Raw genomic sequence first — 25,759 nt, 5'->3', positions numbered from 1 at the left:
TATAGTTCTTGCTGTTGAGATAGTTATCATGTCTTGGCTGATCCAAAAATAGAGGAAGCACATGCAACAGTATATCATCCTATTGAAAGTCACATATTTTAAGACGGATTTTGCACATACATTTCACAGCAATTATCACAGAAGAAGAAGAAGAAAAGAAAATTACAAGTCTATATCAAATTGAAGGTCACATGTGACCCTAAAATCAGAACAGAATCTGCACTTTCATATCAAAGCAATTATCATCACCATCAGAACAAAATACAATACTCTGTATCAAACTGAATGTCACATTTGCCACTAAACTCAGAAGATTCAGAACAGATTTTGCACTTACATATCAAAGCAATTATTATCAGAAGAAGAAATTAAACAGTCTATCTCCTATTGAAGGTAACATATGACATTAAAATCAGAACAGAGTTTTGCACTTACATGTCTAAGCAATCATCAATATCCATGCCAATTAAATCTGTATATGTTAGTCTAGTTGGTGCCATTTTTTGTACATATTTAATTGACACTTGACCCTACTAAAAAAATCAGAAATTCTTTTTGTCCCATCAATTAGAATGAATAATCAATTTTTTGGCTACCAAGCGAATGCCAGCATTTTGCAGATAGTCGTATGGATCTAAGGAGAAGAACGCATCCACAAAGGTCCCGGGAGTGAAGAAAGAACCAAGCTCTTCCACATCAAAGTTACTGAACACAAGCCTTTGCACAACGCTGGAAGGTTCTTTTAGATTCATCTCGGTCGCATATGCAGAAGTATCTCCACGTATAGCAGTTGGGATACTGTTGTTACAAAGAAATTAAGATCAATCAAATCATGGAATTCTTCCAAAGAACTTGACAACACTTGATACTATGTGCTTGCATATTAGACAAAAAAACAGAAATCTGAAATTTAATGAATATGATTATATAAACTCAAATGGTTGCAAAATCTAAATTAGACTTTGTTCTTGCCTTATTTTGAAACTATATAAACTGGATCAAAACATCTCTACAAACGAACATGCTTTGACATATTGTATAGTTTCCCTTTAACAATAAGCTGATACACTTTTTTTTCATAAGTATCAATAAGCTGATATACTTTTTTTCTTTTTCTTTTTTTTATGGCGTGTAGGAATGAGCATGGTGAATTTATTAGGCTAACTATTAATCTATTTTGTTTTTTTGTTGTGATTTTTTTACGGAGGAATTGCTGCATGCAGAGCTAGTGTGCGCACATGCTCACTGCATGCAGGGGCACCATCTGTGCAGTGGAAGTGGGTGGGCTTGCTGTGAGGCAACAGACCCCTGCACGCCATCGAGGTGCTCCAAATTCCTACCACACTACAGAATGCACAGGTAAAATCAACTTCCTATCTTTTGTACCACAATCTAGACTTTTACTATACTGCTTATACTGATGCAGTTTTTTTAATCTTCTCCTAATCACGTGAGAAAGACGGAAAAGAAAATAATGGAGTTAAACTTACTGCAATCTCACTGTAGGGTAGTTGGCAAAGCCAGTTTTTCTGGTCACAACTGGCTTCCATTCAGAGCTGCTACCAGAATCTAAGGAGAGCTTCTGTGCTATAGCATCACATGCATCAAGAACTTTACATAAACTCCATGATGCATTAACCACAAAACTCAAACGTGGCCGGCCGGCATGATCGACAAACTTCGTACTTAATCCAAACCGCACTTTCAAACGACTACAAGAAAGCTGCAAAATGTCACCTTTGTGCAATAATTGTATTCTTTGACTCCCACGATAAAATGGAACAAAAGATGCATTGATAGCAGGAATAGAAACTTCATCAATCTCCAAAAATCCCCCCAAGTTGCTGTAACCATCAGAGACAGCAGCTGTGGAAGACATCTCAGAAGACTCCAGCGTTTCTTCCATGCTGGTGCTCGTTTCAAGGGATTCACTTGCCGTCCTTAGCAGGCCCATGTCAAAAGGATCTCCTTGAGATGTACTAGGTTCAATCTCCTCCGCTGTGCTGTTAGTCATAAGTGATAATATTGGATGATTTTTCTCTGTTTTTTTATTTGCCAGGGACAGCATGGGATTATCTTTTAACTTCGAACTTGATGAGGGAGTATTCTTGTCTTGGATCATGCCATCTGGAGATGAATTTGCATTTCTACGACTTCTAGTGGTAGCATTTGGAGAAACCCAACTGTTTGCCGTGAATATATCAGGGAGGCTAGACTCCTGCATGTTTGCCAGATTTTTGTCAATTACATTATTATCAAATCAACCTTATAAAGCATGAAATTCGACAAGCCCTTCTACTTCGCCTCATTCACAATTCACCAGGATGTTTAATACTTCCCTGTGGAATAAATTAACAATTCTCTTTGCCTGAACTTCATGTAAGATTATTGCCTATCACCCAACTTTAGAAAAGCATATCTTGATGTATTGTGTCATTAATGTTTCTCACAGTATGAGAACATTACCCAAGACCTTTGACACAATACGTGTCAAATTCATAGTGGTCAAACTGAACAAGTGCTATATTTAATTAACATGGAAAATAATGTATCAAATGATATAGATTAAAGGCTTAAGCTAAAGAATAGGTTTTCTAGCTTTCAAAATTATTAAATTACCAAGAATAAAACTGTCGCACAATACTTGAGAACTTCAAGATTCATCCGCACATCATCCAAGCTCCTGAAGAATGAACAAAAAGGAACAGTTTTGAGGAAACTTAATATTGGGCTAATCTAGAAGCAAAGTGTGGGAAAATTAGTTACTTTCAGGCTTGTAGAATACCTATGTGTTTGCTGTCCAAGCCCAAAATAAGTGGCAAGGGTGGCCATCTGCAGTGAAAAATACAAGTCTATCAGTACTTCAAAATTTCAAATCAATTAAAAGCTAAAGTGCAACAACTATTTAGTCTCAGACTTCAACACAACTCGAGATCCCTCTGACCATATATAGACAGTAGTACTAAATAAGCCAGAGAACCATATTTAAGACATTTATAAAGCTAGCAACTTTACATAATTGCTACCGTATGATTACAGGCACACAGAGCCCAAAGATTTAAAAAATTCATCACACATGTTGCTAACAAGAGTCATCATCTAACTATATTTCAATAACTGAACACAGCTGCAAGCAGAGGTAACTCAAAGATATTCCTGGCTTTCTTCTTTATTTATTTTCCTCACGAGTTGAACAAGAAACCTGAATTTCCAGTAGCCAAAACCAGAAAAGAACAAATCAAGTGGAAAAGACCAAGGTCTTGGTGGTATGCTCCCTCCAAGGTCCAAGGTTCAAATCCCACTGGGTGCAAACAATCTTTAGGGGCTATCGAACCAGGGGAGTTTTCCCTTGAATTAGCCAAGGTGTACTTGCGGGAAACTCCTTGTAGAGGGCCTATGCACTCCTAGGATTAATCGGGACGTTGTTCCCGAACACCCGATGCCAATAAAAAAAAATGCTGATGCATAGATAATGTGACTCATCAAATAGTATCAAATAATACAAAACCCAACTAACTAATATCCCAAGTCTTTCAAATGAAAACCTCAACACTCATAAAACGAGGTTTAGAGAAGGATATAATCTTAGACATCTCATATCGTATAACTGACAAGTTCTAGCACTTCATACAATTAGATGAAAGATAATGAAGAATAAGTTCTTTTTTTAATCAATAACTATTACCCTTGATAAAATTTACAAGGTCATACCAAAAATTTAATAAACTAGAAATATAAACATTAATCATAGCAGAATAAAACCATAAAAAAAAGACAAAATAAAAAGTGCTGGAAATTCATGGAACATCATAGCTCAAGCCTAGATAATACATTCTTACACATCACATGGCTGAAAAGCACACATCCAAAGCTTTATGTTTACAATTGAATGTATAATGGCTTGGGCACTATATCTTAACGATGTGGCATGCTTATCAATGGCTTTTTCTATATCATTTGATCCTGGAAATTTGGTGCTTCCCAACTTTATGTAACAAAAAGGAGTTTGTAATTGAGCGAATTCCTTTTTACTGCAATCCAAACACATCCCAATTGCTCCACTTATTCACAATTTTAAATCCTTCTTATACTATAATAGTTTCCAAGCTTTAAATTCAAAAGAAATTATAATCTTTGCATTTCCTGTATTTGGAAAATTTTTAGTAATTGATGATCAATTCAGCTAATATTAATGGATGGTGTTTTGGGAGTCTGTAACAATTGAGAGTATTTTTTTAAAAATATCATTCAGAAATATACCCCGAGGCCCGAGTTTCTGAGTAGAGAGTTCTATACCTTCATGTCACCAGCTCTCCTTCCAAACTTCTGAGTCAACAATGCCAACGAATCAATAATACCCTTTGGCTCTGGTGCTGGCCGATCAATCCCTGCAAATGCCTCCCTTATCCTTACACAATCGAATCTCAGTATATTGTGACCTGCCCAAATGCGTCCTATACACAATAAAACAAATTAATTTACATACAGTATTAAAAAAGCAAAATGCAACGAACAATATAAACCTAAAGCCATAACGTAATCCTTTGTATTTTTTGGTGAGTAAAAAAAGAAAACGGGTGTCGGATCAAAATCTTTCGTGTTCAATAAAAAAAGAAAAGGTATTCATCTTCATCCAAGCTAGCATAATAATATTGCCTGGCCTTTCCTGAAATAAATTTCTCTTTTTATATTTCTGGGAACCATTTTACGGTGTTTGTTTGCTGAGAAAATGCAGACGGGAAAAATAAAGCTTGGAAAAAGAATCGCAATTTTCTCTTTATGAAAAAGAAAGCCGCGAACCGAGAACAGGCAACTCTCACTTTAACAGACCCCAAAATTCAAGTATTTATGCCTGGATAAGTTTTCAACACCCAAAAAAAGCATTTTAGCGTCTTCCATTTTTCTTAGATTTTTAGTAACCAAACACAAAGTAAGCTCAGGCTCAGTCTAGTCTAGCATTCGACATATACGGGACCTTACAAAAAAATCCAAAGTTCTTTTTTTGTTTCTACCATATTCTCGGCAAACAAACAGAGAGCAAGAGAGAGTGAGTGAGTTAACCGTGGAGAATGTCGTGAACCCGATCGGCAATCTCGCGGAAGGTCGGGGAGGAAACGACGTTATCGTGGGTGATACCGTTGCAGCGCACGGACAAGGAGGAGATGAGAGAGAGATCGGAGGGTCGGACCAAAGTGGAGTAGTGGTCCAGCTCCTCCAGCTTCCTGGGGCAAACAAGGATGGCCCCGAATTCAAGAATGGCGAATCCCTGACCAGCTCGGGTGGGTACCGTGGTCTCCAAGTCGAAGAAGACAATTTCGGATCTGTCTTCGCTTCTCGAACCCATCTTTGGTTGCTCTAATGTCGTCCCTCTTTCGTCTGTAAACAGTTCATACATATATAGAGAGGGAAAGGGTTGCCGGGTTAGGTTGCTTGACTCTTTTGCAATTTGCATTGCTTCCTGTTAATTAATACTTCAAAAAAAACAAAACTTTAATTAATTAATTATTTAATCTGACTTCCACGAGAAGATACATCGTCATACAGCAAAATGATACGTACACGTACATGCAGACGTGACACTACACGTCAGATTAATAGTAATTTACTGTTATTGTTCCATCTGATATGACAACGCCAGCATCTCCCAACGCTCACCACGAGTATTACCTACGAGATAATACTAAAGAGTTTTACTATGTATAAATAAATTTACGTATTAATTTACAAATTAATATTATTATTTTTATATTTTAAATTTAAATTAGTATTATTTTTAATAAAATTTACTTTTTAATTAATTATATTAAATAAATGCGCATATTAGTGCATAGAATTATTTACAATTAAATTTTTCCAATACTAAATATGTATAGAAAAAAGAGAGTGAGTAAAATTGGTGTACATCTTTCTCAAAAAGAGAAATATTTTATTTAAATAAAGTCACACAAAATAAATTGATGAGAATTGATGTGATATGTAAAATCGTAAAATTATTTTTATTATAAATTAGATATAATATATCACATCAAGTTATATCAATTTATGAATTTACTTTTATAAAACATTTTTATGACAATAGCTAGGAGTGAAAACCGAAGTTATCGATACGTTTTTTATCTAAAATTGAAACCGCACCAATCCCTTAAAAATATGTGAATCTCAACCGAAACCGGTTGATAAAGGGGAGAAAATTGTCAATATCGGTCTTGGCGTAACTACAGTTGATTCGTCAGTGTCTTCTGTTGCGTGCGAAGCCTTGGTGTGAGAGAGAAAAGACGCCGTGAGGTGCGTGAAGAGAGAGAGAGAGAGAGAGAGGAAGGGGCAGCGTGAGAAATGAGGAAGAAGAAGGAGAAACGAGGAAGAGGAAGGTGATGAGAGTTTAAACCCTAGAGGGAAACAGCGTCGTTTGGCTTTCGTCATTTTCTTTATATTTTTTTTCAAACACTAAGTCCTAAAACGACGTCATTTCACTTTCTTAAGTGAAACAATGTCGTTTCATATATGTATAATTTTTTTAAAAAATATTTTATCAGTGCGGTTGGTTTAGCAATCGGGCTCAAGATCAAACCAGGACTGAACTGCTGGACATCAATTTTTACCAAATTCAACCGCTGGCCAACCGGTTCTACGCCAATTTAGGTCGGTTCCAAGATCCAGTGGCCTGTTTGGGTCGGTCCCAATCGGTTTTCCAATTTTTTGTATAGTCCTAGCGGTAGCATTTCTTTTTAAAATAAGGGACCTACCATAAAAATCAAATTTTTTTTTTCAATGTAGATTCTATTTTTCTTTAAAAGGCTTGGCCAGAAAATGCTAACCTATATAAATTATTTTCCTAATGTAGTATGTAATACACTATCTATTGTAAGATCCATGATATTTGTAAAAAACAACAATATTTCTTTATATAAATTGTATGACAAGCTTTTACAATTACCATCTATTTAATGTGTCAATACATTTATGTTTTTAACCCACCCAAATCACCATTGAAGTAGGGTTAAGAAAAAAAATTTAAAAATCTAACTCTGCTTCTGACTCCAATTCCGTGCTCCGACAAGTCAGAGTTAGAGCTGGATTGGAGATTATGCAAATCGGAGTAATCCGACCTCCGACAAAGTAGAAGTCGAAGTCGAAGTTGGAGGTAGGACACTCCGACTCCAACATCATCGGTGCTCAACCCTACATTGAAGTGAGTTTTATAACAAAAAAAATATGGGTGGGTTATTTTTTTTTATAATTATAATGTCTCACAATAAATAACGTGCATATAGACAAGTCCAATCCAGCAGTACTAGAATCTGAGATACTGAGACGTAGGAGTAGAGATATCACATTCCTTGCCGTTATGTACAACCAAAGCTAGCTTCCATAAAAACCAAAATTACAAGCAATTCCTAAACATGGAGGGGGGCATTGTCCTAATCTCCACGTCTCCATCTCTTTTTAGACCCAAATTCAAAAGTATTTGAATGGATTCCCGCGATGAATCCTGAATAAGTTGTTGACCCTACATTTCCTCCAACTCAATCAAACTTTTTGGAGTAGAAAAGAGATGGTTCTATTTCCTTCCATCTCAACATCCAAATATTAAAAAATAAATATTTTTTAATTTTTAATTTTTTTTCATCTAATCATTACTTAATTATTACAATTTTTTCAAATTTAAAAAAAAATTCAACTTTTCCAAATTCTAAAATAAAAATTATATTTTAACAATATTTTAATTTTATAATATTTTTATTCATTTTTCTCTCTACTTTTTCAAAATTCTATAAAATATTTAACTCTAATTATTTCTAATTCATTTCATTTCAACTCAAATATCTCATTATTATTTGTAAACTATTTCAACTTATCTCATTTCAACTCACTATTTAAACCACGCCTTAAACTATTTGCCCATTAATGTTCCCTAGAAAATGTCAAAGAATAGGTGCATTCAAATGTTAATATCTTTGAAAATTCTTGGGCCATTTAAGCAATAGTACGTATTTATCGATATTATGTCATATTTTATAACATTTTAGAAGAGAAAGAAGTTTTAAGTTGAGAAACGTTGTGGGTCTTACATGTAAGAAGGTTTTGAATTAATATGAATTTAATAATTTGAGAGTTGAATATTTTGATATTAGACTGAACTTAACTGAGCTGAATTTGGAATCTAAATGAAGTAAATATACGAGAATTCCTCAGGTCCAGTACCAACTATTGATGTTAGGAGAGAAGTACCAGCGGAACATGGACATGAAATGAAGAAACGGAATCAAGAATTGAAGAAAATCAAGAATGAGTTTTTTTTTTAGGAAAACTCAACCTCCCTTCAATATACTAATTACTCAAAAACTTCTTCAAGCATTCAGATATCCCATCTTCCCTCACGTTTATCCTTTTATACAACAAAACATAGTAAAACGCCCAGTATTACTAACACCATTTAACACCATTGTATAAATGCTAAACCCAATCCAAAACGTGCCCAAACTAAGCCCATTACAAAAATGCCCCGTATCATTTTATTTGAAGTGAGTCGTTTCACTTATTCAAGCACACTGTTTCATCCTCATTTTATTCTTCCCTTCGATCCCTCTTCTATACAAAAATCATCTTCCAGTAACTGTATTAACTATCTTCCTTTCACATATAACAATTGAATTCGATTGAAAATAATTATTTGGATATAATATAAAAACAAGTCCGAATAAATATATTGAGTAATTTTACATATAACTGTGAAGTGCATAAATGCTGCGTAATCACTTTGAAAAAGAGTGGAGTCCATTATTAATAAATATTTTTTATATGGATCTCATATTTTATTCATTTTTTTTAAAGTGATTACTCGACGGTTACACAATTCACAATTGTAAATATCTTTTTTCTTTAATTTTCAGTGATATATAGGATCCGAATATCCTTCACTTAATTTATGGTGTCTCACAATTTGAGTTTCATTAGAAAAAGGGTGCCTCTATATTGTATATATGTGTGTGTATGTATATATATATATATATATATATATATATATATATATATATATATATATCACCGGTCATCCGCCCACCGTGTATGGAAGAGGAAGTTAAGAATCTACAACGCGTACCATTTGACTAGGGCAAGTAAGCATGAGGTGATGTTGGGTTTTGGTTGGGTACGTAACATGCATGATGATGTTATGCTTTTCATTTTTATCCAAGAACAATGCTATAACTTACATCAAATTAAAAACATATTCAACAATATTATTGGATTTGAAAACTTTTAAGTTGTTTCGATATATATATATATATATATACACACACACACATGACACACACACAAGTTGGTGTGTTAATGCACAATGACGGAACCATCAAATTTTCTTAGGAGGCTAACTTTTCTACCGTACAAGTTGCTTATGTAAAATGAAAAAATATTACGAAATCATAAAGCATAACTGTATGTAAAATTAAATCTCGATAATTTGATAAATAAAATAGAAATAAAATTTTAAAAATGTTGGTTTCAAATTTTTGACAACAATATGAGATATTTAGAAATTATTTTTTTCATAGTAACTATCAAGTGATCTTTAGAATGCCATTTAGGGACTATTTTGAATTTTGAAAAAATTGGCCCCCCTAAGTTCTATGTAGATCCGCCACTATTAATACATCACTGTTAATAAGCCCTAGCACCCCACTAATTCGCAATATGTTTTTCTTCTTCAATGTTCGTCTCTTTATATTTTTGTGCATTTGTGTTATATCTCCTTCACTTTTATTTAAGCTTTGTCCAATAAAGCCCTGCATCTCTTTGCATATCACCAAATTACCATTCACCCAATATATTTTAACTTTTGTAAAAAGTCTCTAAAAGCTGAAGCCTCATTGTTAGTGTTGTAAGACGTTATGTTTTATTGTTATAAAAAAACTTCAGTTTTTCTTGAGATAAAACATTTCTGTTTTATTGTTATAAAATCCTTTCAGCTATCACCCAAACAGAAACTCAAGGATCATAGTTTGATACCAGCCACAACCAAAGAAACAACAGTATTACAAGATATAACCAAATTACAAATATCGAACAATATAGAACAATATGAAGTACAAATCAACAAGAACATAAACAGTTATCAAAGAAATCAAGAAAATATAAACTATAAAGGAAATAAAGGAAAGAACACACCGATATACGTAGTTCAACCATAATGGTCTACGTCCACTGCAGGAATAGGCCTCAGAGATCTTTATTGATAATCAATACTTCACAGAGAAGTCTCAGTCTACTTAGAGTTACAATGCCCTCACAAAAACCATAAGAAATCGCACAGATTTCTTATCTCTAAGAGCAAACCCTAGAAACCTTAGTTTCGCCCCTCCCTCTATTCTCTGTTCTCTTTGCCTCTCTTTTTAGCCGATATGTACAAAATGAGTTTTTGTGTTAGGGTTACATCGTATAAGGATGAATATATATGGTACAACAGATGCCACCACGTGTAGAAATCCAATGGCTCATCACATAACTCCTCAGATTCAAGTCACGCGCTTCTCATGTGCTTATTAACTCTACCTTATTAGATTCAAGAGACCAGATCGTGCCACATGCTCATCATTCACTTAATCAAATAATAAAACACATTAGTGATAAAAAAAGGCAACAAATAAAATGTATTGACATATATATTACAATTCTCCACCTTGGCAAAACATTTATTTGCCAACTGTTTATTTAATCCTCATCATTGGCTCATTCCTGCCTTGTCCCCCTAATGGGGATAGACTCTTACCAACTGTTTGAACTTAGACCAAGAGACAGACTTGGTCATCATATCTTAAGGGTTGTCTTTAGTTGAGACATTTTTCACACCTACTACTTTAGACTCTATAACATTCCTAACAAAGTGAAGCCTTATTATATCAATAGGTTTGGACCTTTCATGAAAAACTTAGTTTTTAGCTAAATGTAGTGTGCTTTGATTGTCACAGTATACTGTAATGTTGCCATTGAAAATATTTAACTCACTTGCAATACCTTTTAACCATATGGCCTCTTTAATGGTTTCTGTCAATGCTATATATTCAGCATCTGTGGTGGACAAAACCACCACATATTGTAAGTGTGATTTCCAGCTAATAGCTCCCCAAAAGTAGTAAACATATAACCAGTTAATGACTTCCTAGTGTCAGTTCACAACCATTTTCCACTTTGTTCCCAAAAATGAGACCTAAGTTGGTAGTGCCTGTAAGGTACCTTAATGCCCATTTAATGGCCTGCCAATGGGGTTTTCTTGGGTTCCCCATAAATCTACTAACTACACTCACTGCATAGGTCAGATCAGGCCTAGAATAAATCGTTGCATGCATTATACTTCCGACCATGCTAGCATAAGGGATTTGTTGCATAAAACTAATATTTGAGTTTGTTTTAGGAGCCTGATCTATAGACAGTTTGAAATGCAGTCCTAAGGGTGTATTTACAAGTTTCACATGTTCCATACCAAATCTATTGAGAAATTTAGAGATATAATTTCTTTGAGACAAGTATAACATTCCAGCACTTCTATCCCTTTCAATTTCCATTCCTAAAATTTTCTTAGTAGGATCCAATTCCTTCATTTCAAATTCTGATTTCAGCATGCATTTAACTTGTTCGATTAATTCAGTGTCTTTACAAACTACTAGCATGTCATCAACATACAATAGGAGATAAACAAATATTCTTTTTTTTTTCCTTGTAATAAACACAACTATCATAGTAGCTTCTTTTAAAATTGTTACTAATCATATATGTGTCAAATCCTTTATGCCACTGCCTAGGTGATTGTTTAAGACTATACAAAGATTTTTTAAAGAGACACACTTGATTATTTTTAATTTTATTAGTAAAACCTTCAGGAGGCTGCCTATAAATTTCTTCTTCAAGTTCTCCGTACATAATCAATTTTAACATCTAATTGTTCTAGATGCAGGTTTTCAAAAGCTGTATAAGCTAGCAGTAGCCTAATTGAGCTACAGTAACCTAATTGAGCTATGTTTAACCACATGGGAGAAAATTGCATTAAAAGCAATTCCTTCTCTCTGTGTAAACCCTTTGGGTACAAGCCTAGCCTTATACCTGGTCCCTTCTACCCTTGGTATGCTTTCCTTTTTCTTATAGATCCACTTGGATCCAACAAGTTTAACCCCTTTAGATTTAGGCACTAAAACCCAGGTCTTATTCTTATCAAGAGATTCCATTTCCTCATACATGATAAGAATCCTTAGAGGAATCCTTGCTAGTTACTGCCTCTTTATAAGTTTTTTGGTTCCTAGTAAACCACCTCATTGGCTACTGCTAGAGCAAACATTGTGAGTTCTGTTTGCCCATACCTTATAAGTGGTTTGATAACTCTCTTTTGCCTATCTATAACTAGCTTATATGAGTTAGCTCCACCTTGATCAATGTCCCCTGAGTATTCTCTATCAGGGTTACTACTTTCCGCAATTTCAGGTTTAGATTGGGCATTAACTTGCTCCACCTCAATCTGAGTTCCCCTTAGGGACTTGTCAACTTCTTGGTCTGCATTTTCTTCTTGTACCCGAGCTATTTGTCACTCATTAAAGGTCATATCCTGCTCACAATGCACTTATACCTTCCAGGTCCATCTACCCAAAGTTTATAGCCCTTTACTCCTTCAGGATACCCTATAAAAATGCACTTGAATGCTATAGGTTCTAGCTTGTCAATTTTTTAGTGTGTATAGGCAACATACCCAAAAACTCTTAGGTAGTCATAGCTGGGAGGTTTCCCAGGCCATAACTCATATGGAGTTTAAACCCTATAGCAGATGATGGATATTTATTTATAAGGTGAACAACAGTAGTGGCAGCTTCTGCCCAGAAGGTTTTGCGCAACCCTAAATTTGACAACATACATCTTACCCTTTCTAAGAGAGTCTTGTTCATCCTTTCAGCTAAGCCATTATGTTGAGGGGTTTCCTTCACTGTCTTATGCCTAAGAATTCCTTCTTTTTGACAGTACATATTAAACCCATTGGACATAAACTCTAGACCATTGTCAGTCCTTAGGGTCTTGAGTTTTCTACCTACTTGGTTTTCCACTAGAGTCTTTCACTCTTTGAATTTTTCAAAGGTGTCACTCTTGTTTTTAAGGATGTATATCCAGACCTTCCTAGAGTAATCATCCACTAAGAAGAGGAAATAACTCCCTCCACTATGTGAATTCACTCTTGCAAGTCCCCATAGGTTAGAATGGACATAATCTAGGGTTTGTTTAATGTTGTGAGTTGTTGACTTGAAACTAACCCTTTTTGCCTTTCCATAGATATAATCTTCAGAAAAAGGTAAGTTCCGTAGGTTTTGGTCACTCAGCAACCCTTGTTTTTGTAATTCTAGAAGACCCCCTTGACTTACATGCCCAGGCCTCTTATGCCATAACACAGCTTTATTCTTTACTATGTTCTGAGTTTGGGATGCTTCCCCAACTACTGTTCTCCAAAGTAGGGTATACAACTCATTTTTAATTACCCTTTTCATAATAACTAAGGAGCCTTTAGTAACTCTAAGAACCCCTGCCTCAGATTTGAAGGTGTAACCTGCCAAATCAAGCATAACAAGAGAAATTAAATTTTTCGTTAATTCAAGTATGAACTTGACCTCTCTCAATTTTTTTTCAATCCCATCATGCATTTTAAGTCTAACGGACCCTATTTCTATGACTTTGTATCACTTATTATTTTTAGAATTACATGTCCCCTATCTAACTCAGAGAATGTCTCAAACCAATCTCTAATTGGACACATATGAAAATAGCAACCAGAGTCCATTATCTACTCTGTTTTTGAATCAACCGCAGTCACTGTAAGTACCTCAGCACTCTCATACCCCTCTAAAACTACAGAAACATCTCCTGCCTCTTTAGTCTTCTTCCCAAGGTTTGTCTTCCTATTAGGGTAATCATTCTTAAAGTGCTCTTCCTTGTGATAGTGAAAACATTTAAACTGTTTTCCCTTTGACTTAGACCTGAATTTCTTGTTTTCATTTTTGCCCATCTTCTCTCTCTTTTCTGTTCTACCCCTAACAAACAAGCCTTCCCATGATTTTATTTGGTATCTCCTCTGTTTGTTAGTCTCTAGTATGAAGTATAGATTGTACTTCATCAAGTGTCAAGGAATCTCTACCATACATTATGGTTTATTTTAGGCTTAGGTATGATGAGTCCAAAGAACTCATCAAGAGGATGGCATGATCCTCATCCTCCACCTTAATGTCTATATTAGCTAGGTCTAGTATAATTTTGTTGAACTCATCAAGGTGCTGCCTTATTGGAGTCTCAGGGGTCATCTTGAAAGTATACAATTTGATTTTCTTGTGTAGTCTGTTTGCTAGGGATTTGGTCATGTACAATTTCTCTAATTTTAGCCATATACCCGCAGTAAGTGTCCTCACTAGCCACCTATCTCAGGAACTTATCCCCAAGAGAGAGAATTAGGGCACTATGGGCCTTCTGAAGGGTGTCCTTATGGACAACCTCATTTTCTTCCTCTTTTGAGGAAGAGCCCTTCTGTTTCTCACCAAGGAGGGCATCTTGCAGTCCATGTAGGACTAGCAGTGCCCTCATCTTGATTCTTCATAAGCCAAAGTCATTATCTTCAATAAACTTCTCTATATCAAACCTCATGGTCCCCATGAATCTGGCTCTAGATACCAATTGTTATAAAACGTTATGTTTTATTGTTATAAAAAACTTCAATTTTTCTTGTGATAAAACCTTTCTGTTTTATTGTTATAAAAACCTTTTAGCTATCATCCAAACAGAAATTGAAGAATTACAAGGAATGCAGTTTGATACTAACCACAACCAGAGAAATAATAGTATTACAAGATATGACTATATTACAAATATCGAACATTATAGAACAATATGAAGCACAAATCAATAAGAACATAAACAATTATCAAAGAAATCAAGAAAATATAAACTGTAAAGGAAATAAAGGAAAGAACACATTGATATACGTGATTCGACCCTAATGATCTACGTCCACGGCAGGAATGAGCCTTAGAGATCTTTATTGATAATCAATACTTCACAGAGAAGCCTTAGTACACTTAGAGTTACAAAGCCCTCACAGAAACCACAAGAAATCGCACAGATTTATTCTCTCTAAGAGCAAACCCTAGTTTAGCCCCCTGTTCTCTTTTCTCTCTGCCTCTCTTTTCAGCCGATCTGTACAAAATGAGTTTTTGTGTTAGGGTTACAACGTATAAGGATGAATATATATATATATATATGGTACAACAGATGCCACCACGTGTAGAAATCCAACGGCTCAGTACATAACTCCTTAGATTCAAGTCACGGGCTTCTCAAGTGCTTATTAACTCTGCCTTATTAGTTTTAAAAGGCCAGATCATGCCACATGCTCATCATCCACTTAATCACATAATAAAACACATTAGTAATTAAAAGGCAACAAATAAAATGTATGTATCGACATACATCGACATACATATTACAGTTTGTGTAATCTCATTTTTGCCCTTTTGGTTTTGTTGTGTATACCATTTCTATCTTAGTTCAGTTTTTTAACAAAGCCTTCATGCTTTTTAGTTAATTATAAAACTACTATTAGCTTTTGTCGTGTATCAACTTTCCCATAAGTCCTGCAAGCTTTTTTTATTATTTCAAAATAATGCCCTCCAACCTTTTTAACTCCACTTTTCAACTTTTGTAAAATGTCTCTTGAAATATTTGGAGTGATACATTTTAGCTTTTGTGTAGGCATGATAAAATGTGTTTAAAATAAATCTATTTACGTCGGCCTATTTTTACTTGTATATTTAATATGTTGACTTAGTTTTAATTTAGTCCTTGTTGTATATATAGTTGACACCTATATCTTGTATACAATTTAAATTATATTAAGTATTCAGTTATAATTTGATTACAATAATAAATTATAAGGATTTGAATTTTAAGTATAATAAAGTTTAATAGGTATAATGAATTTCCAATGTTCATTTTATTGGATTTTGATAAAATTATTATGTTATATTATTAATTGGAAAATAAAGGAATATGTTGTGACTTTTGAATCATATTCTTATTTCTTAATTTTAGCATATATCAGAATATTTATTAAATTATTCATATTAAATTATTCTCAATGATTTCAATTTAATTAAATAGAATGTCATGACATTTTTTAGGAAATTAGTGATATATGGTATTTCATATAGATAACGATCTACAAAGTGAGATTTTGAAATTTGCGATACGAGGTAAGTAATTTGATCACAAATTAGAATTGTCACAGTTCAACTTGTATAAATTATTATTAAAGCCAATCTTTGATAGCAATTTTTTTTTTTTTATGTACTACTCATGTCATATGCAAGCACGTCACCAAGCACAGCACATGGTCATGTCATTCAACATCATCTTTAGATTCAGGAATTTACAATTATTTATATCATTATGTATATCATGCATTTTACGTCACATAAGACACTTAAGCTATCTTAAGTTCAAGTGTAAGATAAAATCATATTAGTTTAATCAGATGGTCATTCAGATGCATGGTACCAATGCAGTTTCAGGGTGGATGTGAAGGTCACAGACTCAAGCGTGGTCCACCATAGTATGCCAGAATACTTTCAGCATGAAAAATCATGATTTGAGCTTTCAACACGAAAACTCTTATTAAAAATCTTATATTTATTACGTTTATGTTGTGATAAATTTTTTACTGAGTCTTCAACTCATTTTAATCTATTTCATGTTTTTAATCACCCAGCTGAGAATGATGAACATGAGTAGGCATGCTAGGATTAGAATGAGTAGTTGATTTAATTTCAAACTTCCTAAAATAAAATTACTTTTATGACACAAATTTTATTTAGTTTATTCATTTAATGTTTTTGGAAGACATTTTATTAGAAAATTCTTGTTATGAAATAAATGCTAACTTCATGTTATAAAAATGAAATCTCTTGTTGAGTTATATTTTATGAAAATTATGTGACATTCCTAACCTTGGGAATGGGGTGTTATAGTTTGGTATCAGAGCCGGTCGAGAGATTCTGCAAACTTTTTGAAGAAACAAAACAATTTTATTAATTCTAAGATAAAATCACCTAGGATGCTCCTGGCCCACTCAAGAGTTATTAGAATATTTCATATTAAGATAAGTCACTTATAAGCTTACAGTAGATAACACTATGATGTTGTCACTGCTATTATTATTGTTTTAATTTTTTGACATACTAGTTATTGGTTAATTTAGAATACGACACCTGACACCAAATAATTTTATGTAGCATAGATATTTAGAATTTTATGGATATTATGTGTACTAGTGTTACATGTCAATATGGTTAGGACTGTGTAATTGATTGAGCTAATTACTATTGGATTGGTTATGAGCTCAAAGTAGACAATTTAGAAATTGTGTATAATTGTAGACTTGATGACTTTCGTAGGTGAAACTAAAATACTTTTGCTTTTAATATTTATGGTGAATTTTGTTCTTGAGAATGAATGGTAATGGTATTACATTTATGGAGTTTCTAGTTTAGAAAATTAGGAATGTGTCAAGTAAGTTTGAAGTTATGATATAAGTTCGTATATGGTGTTGGTATTTCCCGATGACTGATGGAATGTATATTACTTTAGGTAATGTGATTTCTCTTGCCTGGTATGAATGGGGACAAATGATTTTAGGAAATTTTCATGTATCGTGGAGTTTCGTGGCAATAGAGTTATATAAAGAAATTGTGAAGTCAATATATTTTAAGATATGTAGAACGTTTATAAGGAGAAGATGATTTTTTTTTTTTAGAAGAGAAAGAAGTCACATGTCTAATAGTGACCTCCTCTCAACTTTATTAATAATGCCCTCACTTATGGCGGAAGAATACCGTGGTAACAAGAATGGATCATGAGAAAACCCATCAGGCCCGCAACCAAGAAAACAAATCTATGACAAACTTATGTATTGACTGGTAAAACAAAACCACAAAAAAAGAATAAACTAAACTCTTAGAGATGAAATGCCTAAGAAATCCAAACGGAGCAAACTACGAAGAGTTTGTGGCAAATCACAATTATTCGAAAAAGCCAAGTCGGCGCCTAAGGTACCTTCCTTAGCTAACCAATCCGCCACCATATTACCTTCACGGAACATATGTTGAAACCAGCAATGAAGAGTACGAGTCAAATCAACAAGTTCTTCCCAAAAATCCTCTAGGTGCCACACACCACAACTCCCTCTCAACCACCATGATAACACCACCATCGAATCCATTTCCATTATCACATTAGAAATATGTAAAGTCTTACAAAATCCCAAGCCTTTAAGAAATGCCAAAAGTTCCGCTTTATTGTTGGAACCGAAATCAATATGAGAGGCATAAGCCTTGACAATACATCCTGAATCACTTCGAATAACCCCATCGGTGCCACAAGATCCCGGGTTTCCGAGACTACTACCATCCGTGTTCAATTTGTACCATCCCGACAGTGGCTTAATCCACTTAACCAATTTGCAACAAGGAGCTTTAGGCACAATCGGTTTAATCTGCAAGGCCTTTAATATCTTACCATCCTGATGAAACAAACACATATGATTCTTTACCACATGACAAAGGGAACCAAGCCACAAATGGAATGAACAACAACTTCATAAGTTTCCTGAATACCTTCCATTCTAGCAAGATATCTTCTCCTCCATGAGCGCCAATAAGCAATACAACTTTATAAAGAGAAGATGATTGATAGGTTTAAAGATCCAATAAGCACAGTAGGAATGCCATGAAATTTTTGAAGTTTGATTGAAGTCGCTAAGTGTATATTGATGTACTTGTTAAGAGCTAGACATGGATGCTAAATAAGTGTAATTAGAGTAACACATTGGAGATGTGGGCCCATGATCCATTGGCCCAGGATCACAATGGTATTTCATTTTTAAAGATTTTAGGATTTAGATATTTTTAAAGACTCCAAACTTTGGAAAGTTTTATGCTGTTATTATCTGAGGTTATTATTATTGTTATTAATTTTAATTATTAATATCATATATAACCCAACCACGTTGAAATGTGAAACAGTTGCAGACTCGCAGCAAACCACTCAATTTAGTTTTGCCTCACATACGTTCATTTTCCTGATCTTCATCCACAAGGGTTTTCTTTTCCAAAAGCAGCAGATAAATTCACGCATATCTGATGCTGCCTTATTCACAATTTCTTCCTCAACTTATACATTCGACAACCACCACCATCACATTAGCCAAGCATCCATGTTGCCACCAGGAAACCACTTCCTATCCCCTTCACTGCCACGGTGCACCTCATAGGATCCTCGATTCTACATACACAAAACACCTCTGTTTTAACAACCCAAAAATAGAGCAGCATACGTTAGCCCCGCCATGCATGTAAATCTTTGCCGCTACCACCCACGGAAGCAACCATGTTAGCCCCGCCATGCTTGTAAATCTCCGCCGCTACCACCCACGGAAGCAACCACTGACGTTGATCAGAGGAACCCAGCATGCATAAAATATCTTGTATGCCCCTAGCCACGTGACGACACCTCCCTTAGCCCCCAGCCTCAAAATAGAGTCACAATAGGGAAAAAGCCACCGTGAGCCAACAAACACCACCATGGGTAGCACCAACGTAATCTTAGCCTGGAAAACAATCATCTCTAACCACGTTGAACTGCCATGACAACCAACGAAAGAGCACCATCACACGTCTCCTTTGAGATTCACCATAGCCCAACCACTGAAAATAGCCAACGGTAGTGCCCTATTCTACTACACCCGAAACAGGGTATCTCTACGTGCAAACCAGTCGCTACTGAATATCGAGACAGCCACAGAAATAGTCGGCCGATCACCTTTCCTCATCCCCATGCTGCTCCAGGTCCCCACCACCATGCACGGAATTTGTTGTTGTTGACCTCGGTCAGGCCACTTGGAACGCAGTCTCATGGTGCCCTTATCTCCTTGCTTACAAACTAATACTTCCACCTCACTTATCGGTAATGCACATGTGTTTCATGTCTCTATGTTACGAAAATATGCCTTGGGTCCAACACATGTATTAGAGTACGAGCCCCTTAAGATTCGAGATGACCTCACTTATGAATAAGCTCCAATGAGAATATTAGCACAATGTGCTAAGACATATAACTATTTAAACGGTCAAAGTTCTTTGGAGTCATCACAACGAGAGAGAAGCCACTTGAGAACATGAGGACGGCATGAGAAAGAAGTATCCCTACCTATTCTAAACGAGGTACATTTCATCTCGAGGACGAGATTATTTTTTTTAGGGGGGAGAATTTGTAACGTATAGGTTCAAAATTTGGACAATAAATTAAATTTACTCATTATTATTATTATTATTTTCATTATTTTAAAAGTATTTGTCTGTTTATTTATCTTAGTTTTTTAATAAATATTTTTAAATCAATTACTTATTATGAATTAAGAGTGTCAAATTTTTTACTTCTTTGTGTTTTTAAACTTGTTTAATTCAAATTGCACTTCCCCTACTGCCAAGACCACATCCTCCACACTTATCCCTACCGAGTCCCCCTCCCATTGGAAAATTCTTAGAACCACTCCAGCTTAAACATGTCCAACCCTGATCTCCAACTATAGATTTTTCCCTCTGTCGACTCCTCAACACATTGACACAGCAAACAACACAAACTCAATTGAAAAATTAGCCTTCGTTTCACATGAAAATATAGAGCATAGCGAGTTCGTGCTTCTCCACCACCCCGTTCAAAGTAGACCCCAGTCGTGACTGGTATAGATTACCATCCAACTTCGTCCCTTCCCATCTCTTTCGTGGTAAGTTCTCGTCAATTTACACACTTCCTCTATCTAATTCCTTCTCCGTAACCACTATCAAGACTAAATATATTTTGTTCTTTTCTTCTCTTAGTATTTCGCCACAAAAGAAGGCCTCTCACAATGTTTTTCGCCGCCGTCAATCTTCACCAAACCCACCACTGCACGTTGTCCCTTGATGAGTTGAACTGTTGTACACACTCTCTTCGTTTTTTACCCTCTCATTCTTGAGCTAATGACACATAGCCCACTTATCTCTCAGAGTTTCCATCGTCGTTGATCTCCAACAACTAGCCACCACAGTTGCACTCCATCTTCCTCTTGGTAAGACCACGTCGATATTTCTATTTTCCTTCACCATCATTTACTTCAGTCTTTTGCTTCGGAAGCTTTGTCGTCGCTAACCTCTGTCTAGCCACCTAGATTCGTCGTTGCACGGCTTCTGATTTCTCTCACGATAAGCCTGAGCACCTCACTGATTCGCATGATGCCTTTCTTCTTCAGTGTTCATTTCTTTATATTTTTGTGCATTTGTGTCGGATCTCTTTTACTTTTATTTCAGCTTTGTCCAATAAAGCCCTGCACCTATTTTCATATCACTAAATTACCATTCACACAATATATTTTAACTTTCGTAAAAAGTCTTTAGAAGCTGAAGTCTCATTATTTGTGTAATCCCATTTTTGCCATTTTGGTTTTGTCATGTATCATCATTTATATCTTAGTTCCGTTTTTCCATAAAGCCTTTCATGCTTTTTAGTTAATTATAAAAGTACTATTTAAGCTTTTGTTATGTATCAACTTTTCCATAAGCCTTGCAAACTTTTTTATTATTTCAAAATATTGCACTCCAACCTTTTTTCACTCCACTTTTTAACTTTTGTAAAATGTCTTTTGAACTATTTGGAGTAGTACATTTTTAGCTTTTGTGTGGGCATGGCAAAATGTGTTTAAAATGGGTCTCTTTACATCGACCTATTTTTACTTACAGATGTAATATGTTGACGTAGTTTTAAATTGGTCATTGTTGCATATAGTTGACCTTTATACCTTGTATACAATTTAAATTATATTAAGTATTCATTTATGATTTGATTATGATAATAAATTACATAGTAGAATGAATTTTCAATGTTTATTTTATTGGATTTTGATAAAATTATTATACTATATTATTAATTGAAAAATAAATGAATATGTTGTGACTTTTGAATCATATTATTATATCTTAATTTTAGCATATATAACAATATTTATTAAATTATTCTCTATGATATTAATTTAATTAAATAGAACGTAACGACATTTTTTAGGAAATTAGTGACATATGGTATTCCGTATAGGTAACGATCTACAAAGTGAGATTTTGGAATTTGTAATATGAGGTAAGTAATTTGATTACAAATTAGAATCATCACCGTTCAGCTTATATAAATTATTATTAGAGCCCAATCTTTAATAACCATTTTTTTTATGTACCACTCATGTCATATGCAAGCACGTCACCAAGCACATCACATATCATGTCATTTGGCATCATGTACAGATTCAGAAATTTACAGTTATTTATATCAATATGTATATCATGTATTTCACATCGCATAATACACGTAAGCTATTTTAAGTTCAAGTACAAAATAAGATCATATCAATTTAATCCTTGGGTCATTTATATGCATGGTACCAATGCAGTTTCAAGGTATATGTGCAATCCATGGACTCAAGCGTAATCCACCATAGTATACCAGAATACTATCAACGACTATCCTTGTTGTAGCGGGACGTGGGGCCGACGCACAACCTTGCACACAGAGTTAAGACTGTTGGCCAGTTAGATCAATTGGCTAAGTCAAATCATTTAGATAAATTAGATCATTAAGCTCTCAACATGAAAATTCTTATGAAAAATCTTATATTTATTACGTTTACATTGTGATGAATTTCTTATTGAGTCTTCAACTCATTTTTTATTTTATATTTTTAACCACCCAAGTGAGAATGATGAACACGAGTAGGCAGACCAGGATTAGGAGCAATTGATTTAATTTCAAATTTTCTAGAATAAAATTACTTTTATGACACAAATTGTATTCAATTTATTCATTTAATATTTTGGAAGACATTTTATTAGAAATTCTTTTTATGAAATAAATATTAATTTCTAGTTATTAAATTTGAGATCTCTTACTAGGTTATATATGAAAATTACGTGACACTTATAACCTTGGGAAATGGTGTTACAAGTCGGGAAGCCAAAATACTGGACCCGCGCTTCGCCGTGAGGCAGGTCGGGCAACCATAAGACTAGACCTGCCTGTTGACCCTCAATGGAAAGGTAAAATAGTAAGGCAACTGAGAGGTTGAACCGACGCTTCATCGTGAGGGAGGTTGGGCAGTTGAAAGACTGAGCCCACCGGTTGATACTCAACTAGAAGGTAATGAAGTCGACAACGAAACGACTGGACCCGCACTTCATCGTGAGGCTGGTCGGGCAACTATAAGACTAGACTCTGCTGTTGACTCTCATGAGGAAGGTAAGCGTTGGTTTTGAGTTCGTTTGCATGAACGTTTGTCATAGCAGAGAGAGTTTATTCTTTCAATGCTTTTGTTTTCGATAGTATTATCAAATTTTTTCCTATTGATGTGAATCGTTGTTGATATTCCCATTTTGCTGATAGTGTTAGAATTTGTTTGTAGCAACCCACACTAAGTGGTCAGGGAGCCCATCAATCCCACGAGTCCATCTTAGATAGTTGTCGAGCCTGTCAACTTGTTTTTAAAGGTAACCCATGTGAGGCAGTTGTGGAGCTCGGATGCTCGTTCCCATGTGGTAGGTCGAGCTGCCATAGGTCTAAACCCACCTTTAACCTTCAACAGGATGGTAAAGTAGTCGGGCAGCCGAGTGGCTAGACCTGCGCTTTGTTGTGAGGGAGGTCGGGCAGTTGAAAGGCTAGACCTACCTGTTAACTCTCAAAAGAAAGGTAATGGAGAAGCTGCTTGACTGTGGTACAAAAGCTAGACCGGTTAGCATAGATAATCATTAATCCCCAATCACAAGTGTGAGCCTTGCAAGCCTGAATTGTCTTATTGGAGTGTGGCGAAAGTTTGAAGCGCGACAACCTTTTTTGAAAATGATGAAGGCCTGGGGTGCCTGCGAGACTGAGCAGGGTAATGTATCTAGTGTCGCACATTGTGCGGGTGAGTTCTGGAAAAGTATGTTCTCGGGGTGTGTTGACACCGAGATTCCAGCAAAACCTCAAGGAGTTTGGTGGAGAGAGACAGGGCGGCAATGTTGTTGTTTTTAATTTTTGCTTGACTGAGTTTGTCCATCACTGACTTTTATTCTTCTTCTTCTTCTTCTTCTTCTTCTCTCTCTCTCTTGCTAAGACTATTTGTTGTTGGGGGAGTTGTTTGCGCGCATGTTACTGTCAAGTAGTTTATTTTGATGGAGACATATTGAGATGTTGGAATAGTGCCCGAGTGGGGCTGGGTAGCCGATGTTTCATGCTACAAAAACCAATTTTGTTAGTAAAAATGAAATTCACATAAATTTTGAGGGAGACAAACTAGGGTGATTTGGCCACTATAGCCCATTTTTGCTTGACTGAAATTGCTCGTTGCTGGTTGTTGTTTCCTTCATCTCTCTATTTTTTTTAAACTGCATCTCCAAGTAGAGTTCATTGTGGCTGTGTAAAGCACTGTTGCCGGGCTACCTGTGTCCTAGGAATTCTATGTGGCTATTGACCAAGAGAGGTGGTGGTCGGTGGAGTATGTTGCATGGGCTATGCAAAGTACCGTGGTGGGTGCTTGTTGGAAAGACTTGCATGGGTAGGTTCTTGTATCTTGTCAGATCTAGCCAAGGCTTATTTTCTCACGTCGTGATGTTTGCATGTTTTGAGAGAGGACGCTTCGTGACAAGCAAGAGGTTGCTCGTCGTGAGAGGTGGCGGGCATCGTGCTTGCCATGCATGTTGGCGGGCACCCTTACACTTTGTGGCTTCCAGGCCGAGGGAGGTAAGCTTCAATGGTGGCCGTGTAACTTTGGCGAGGAATGGAGGGTGGCTTTGAGACATATGTCTAATTTATTGCCTAGGCCGAGTAATTGCTCAAGCAGCGCAAACGCTCAGGCTAAGCACTTAGGTGAGCCCGCCACAGGTGGCTGAGAAAGATCAATGGTCGGCAACTCATAATGTGGTCGGGGCTCGTCGTCTTTTGCTGAGTGACTAGTGGGAAGGGTCCCCACTTGTGTATTCTGTGTTTGAGGACTACCATGTCAACAACAGAAAATGCTTGCGTGGTGGTGGCCGCTGGACGACTTCACAGTCTGTGCGGATCCATAGCCGCGGTGCACGTTGCATGTGCCGCATTCGTGGATGATGGCTGCTCTTGTATCTGTGGAAATCGCTGGTGGCCCAAGAGGTGGCTATCGACAGGTGAAGGAGTCGCCAGCATGGTGGTGGCCACTAGAGGATTTCGTAGTCCATGAGAATCCTTAGCACCTGGTGCATGTTGCGTGTGTTGCCTCCATGGATGGCGGCCACTCTCGTGGCAGTTGAAATCGATGGCGGCCTTAGAGGTGGCCATTGGCAGCCTCGCCAAGCTTACTGTTGGGGGGTGAGAGAGTTTTGTAAAGCCTCGAACGCTGGACATGATGACCTTGGGAGGGATGGCCGCATATGGGAAGAGCTGCCGTTATGCCAATCGCTGTGAGCTTCCTCGGCGCATGGTGGGCTTGTGCCCATTGTGAAACTATGCCATGCACAACGACTGCGAATGTTATATGTGCACTGTGCACTTACGTGAATAGTGCGTTTGGTGCACTATGCACTTGCGTGAACAGTGCACTTGGTGTACAGTGCTCTTCCCTACAATGGGTTCGGTCCCAACTCCTGTACCATTATGCCTGTCCGAC

At 36.0% G+C, this 25,759-nt stretch overlaps 1 protein-coding gene across 1 annotated transcript; it reads right to left on the bottom strand.

Moving 5' to 3' along the window:
- Positions 1–382: 382 nt before the first annotated feature.
- LOC121235110 (protein NEN1-like) lies at positions 383–5,445 on the bottom strand. The gene is made up of 6 exons (XM_041131355.1): positions 5,062–5,445; positions 4,297–4,454; positions 2,786–2,832; positions 2,620–2,683; positions 1,491–2,218; positions 383–798 (listed from the first exon to the last, which is right to left on the bottom strand). Exons 1-6 carry the CDS (start codon positions 5,393–5,395, stop codon positions 564–566), a joined length of 1,566 nt encoding a protein of 521 aa, XP_040987289.1. The 5' UTR covers positions 5,396–5,445; the 3' UTR covers positions 383–563.
- Between the last annotated feature and the right edge of the window lie 20,314 nt (positions 5,446–25,759).

This window comes from Juglans microcarpa x Juglans regia, chromosome 6D, assembly GCF_004785595.1.
Source record: "Juglans microcarpa x Juglans regia isolate MS1-56 chromosome 6D, Jm3101_v1.0, whole genome shotgun sequence".
Lineage (NCBI taxonomy): Eukaryota > Viridiplantae > Streptophyta > Magnoliopsida > Fagales > Juglandaceae > Juglans > Juglans microcarpa x Juglans regia.
This window is presented reverse-complemented; position numbering and strand designations above follow the sequence as displayed.

Excerpts from the sequence above, each read along its gene's own strand:
- LOC121235110 (XM_041131355.1), bottom strand. The coding sequence starts at position 5,395 with ATGTATGAACTGTTTACAGACGAAAGAGGGACGACATTAGAGCAACCA. Across the intron at positions 4,455-5,061 it reads GGTTCACGACATTCTCCACG|GACGCATTTGGGCAGGTCAC; the intron begins GTTAACTCACTC and ends TATTGTGTATAG. Across the intron at positions 2,833-4,296 it reads GGAGAGCTGGTGACATGAAG|ATGGCCACCCTTGCCACTTA; the intron begins GTATAGAACTCT and ends TTTTCACTGCAG.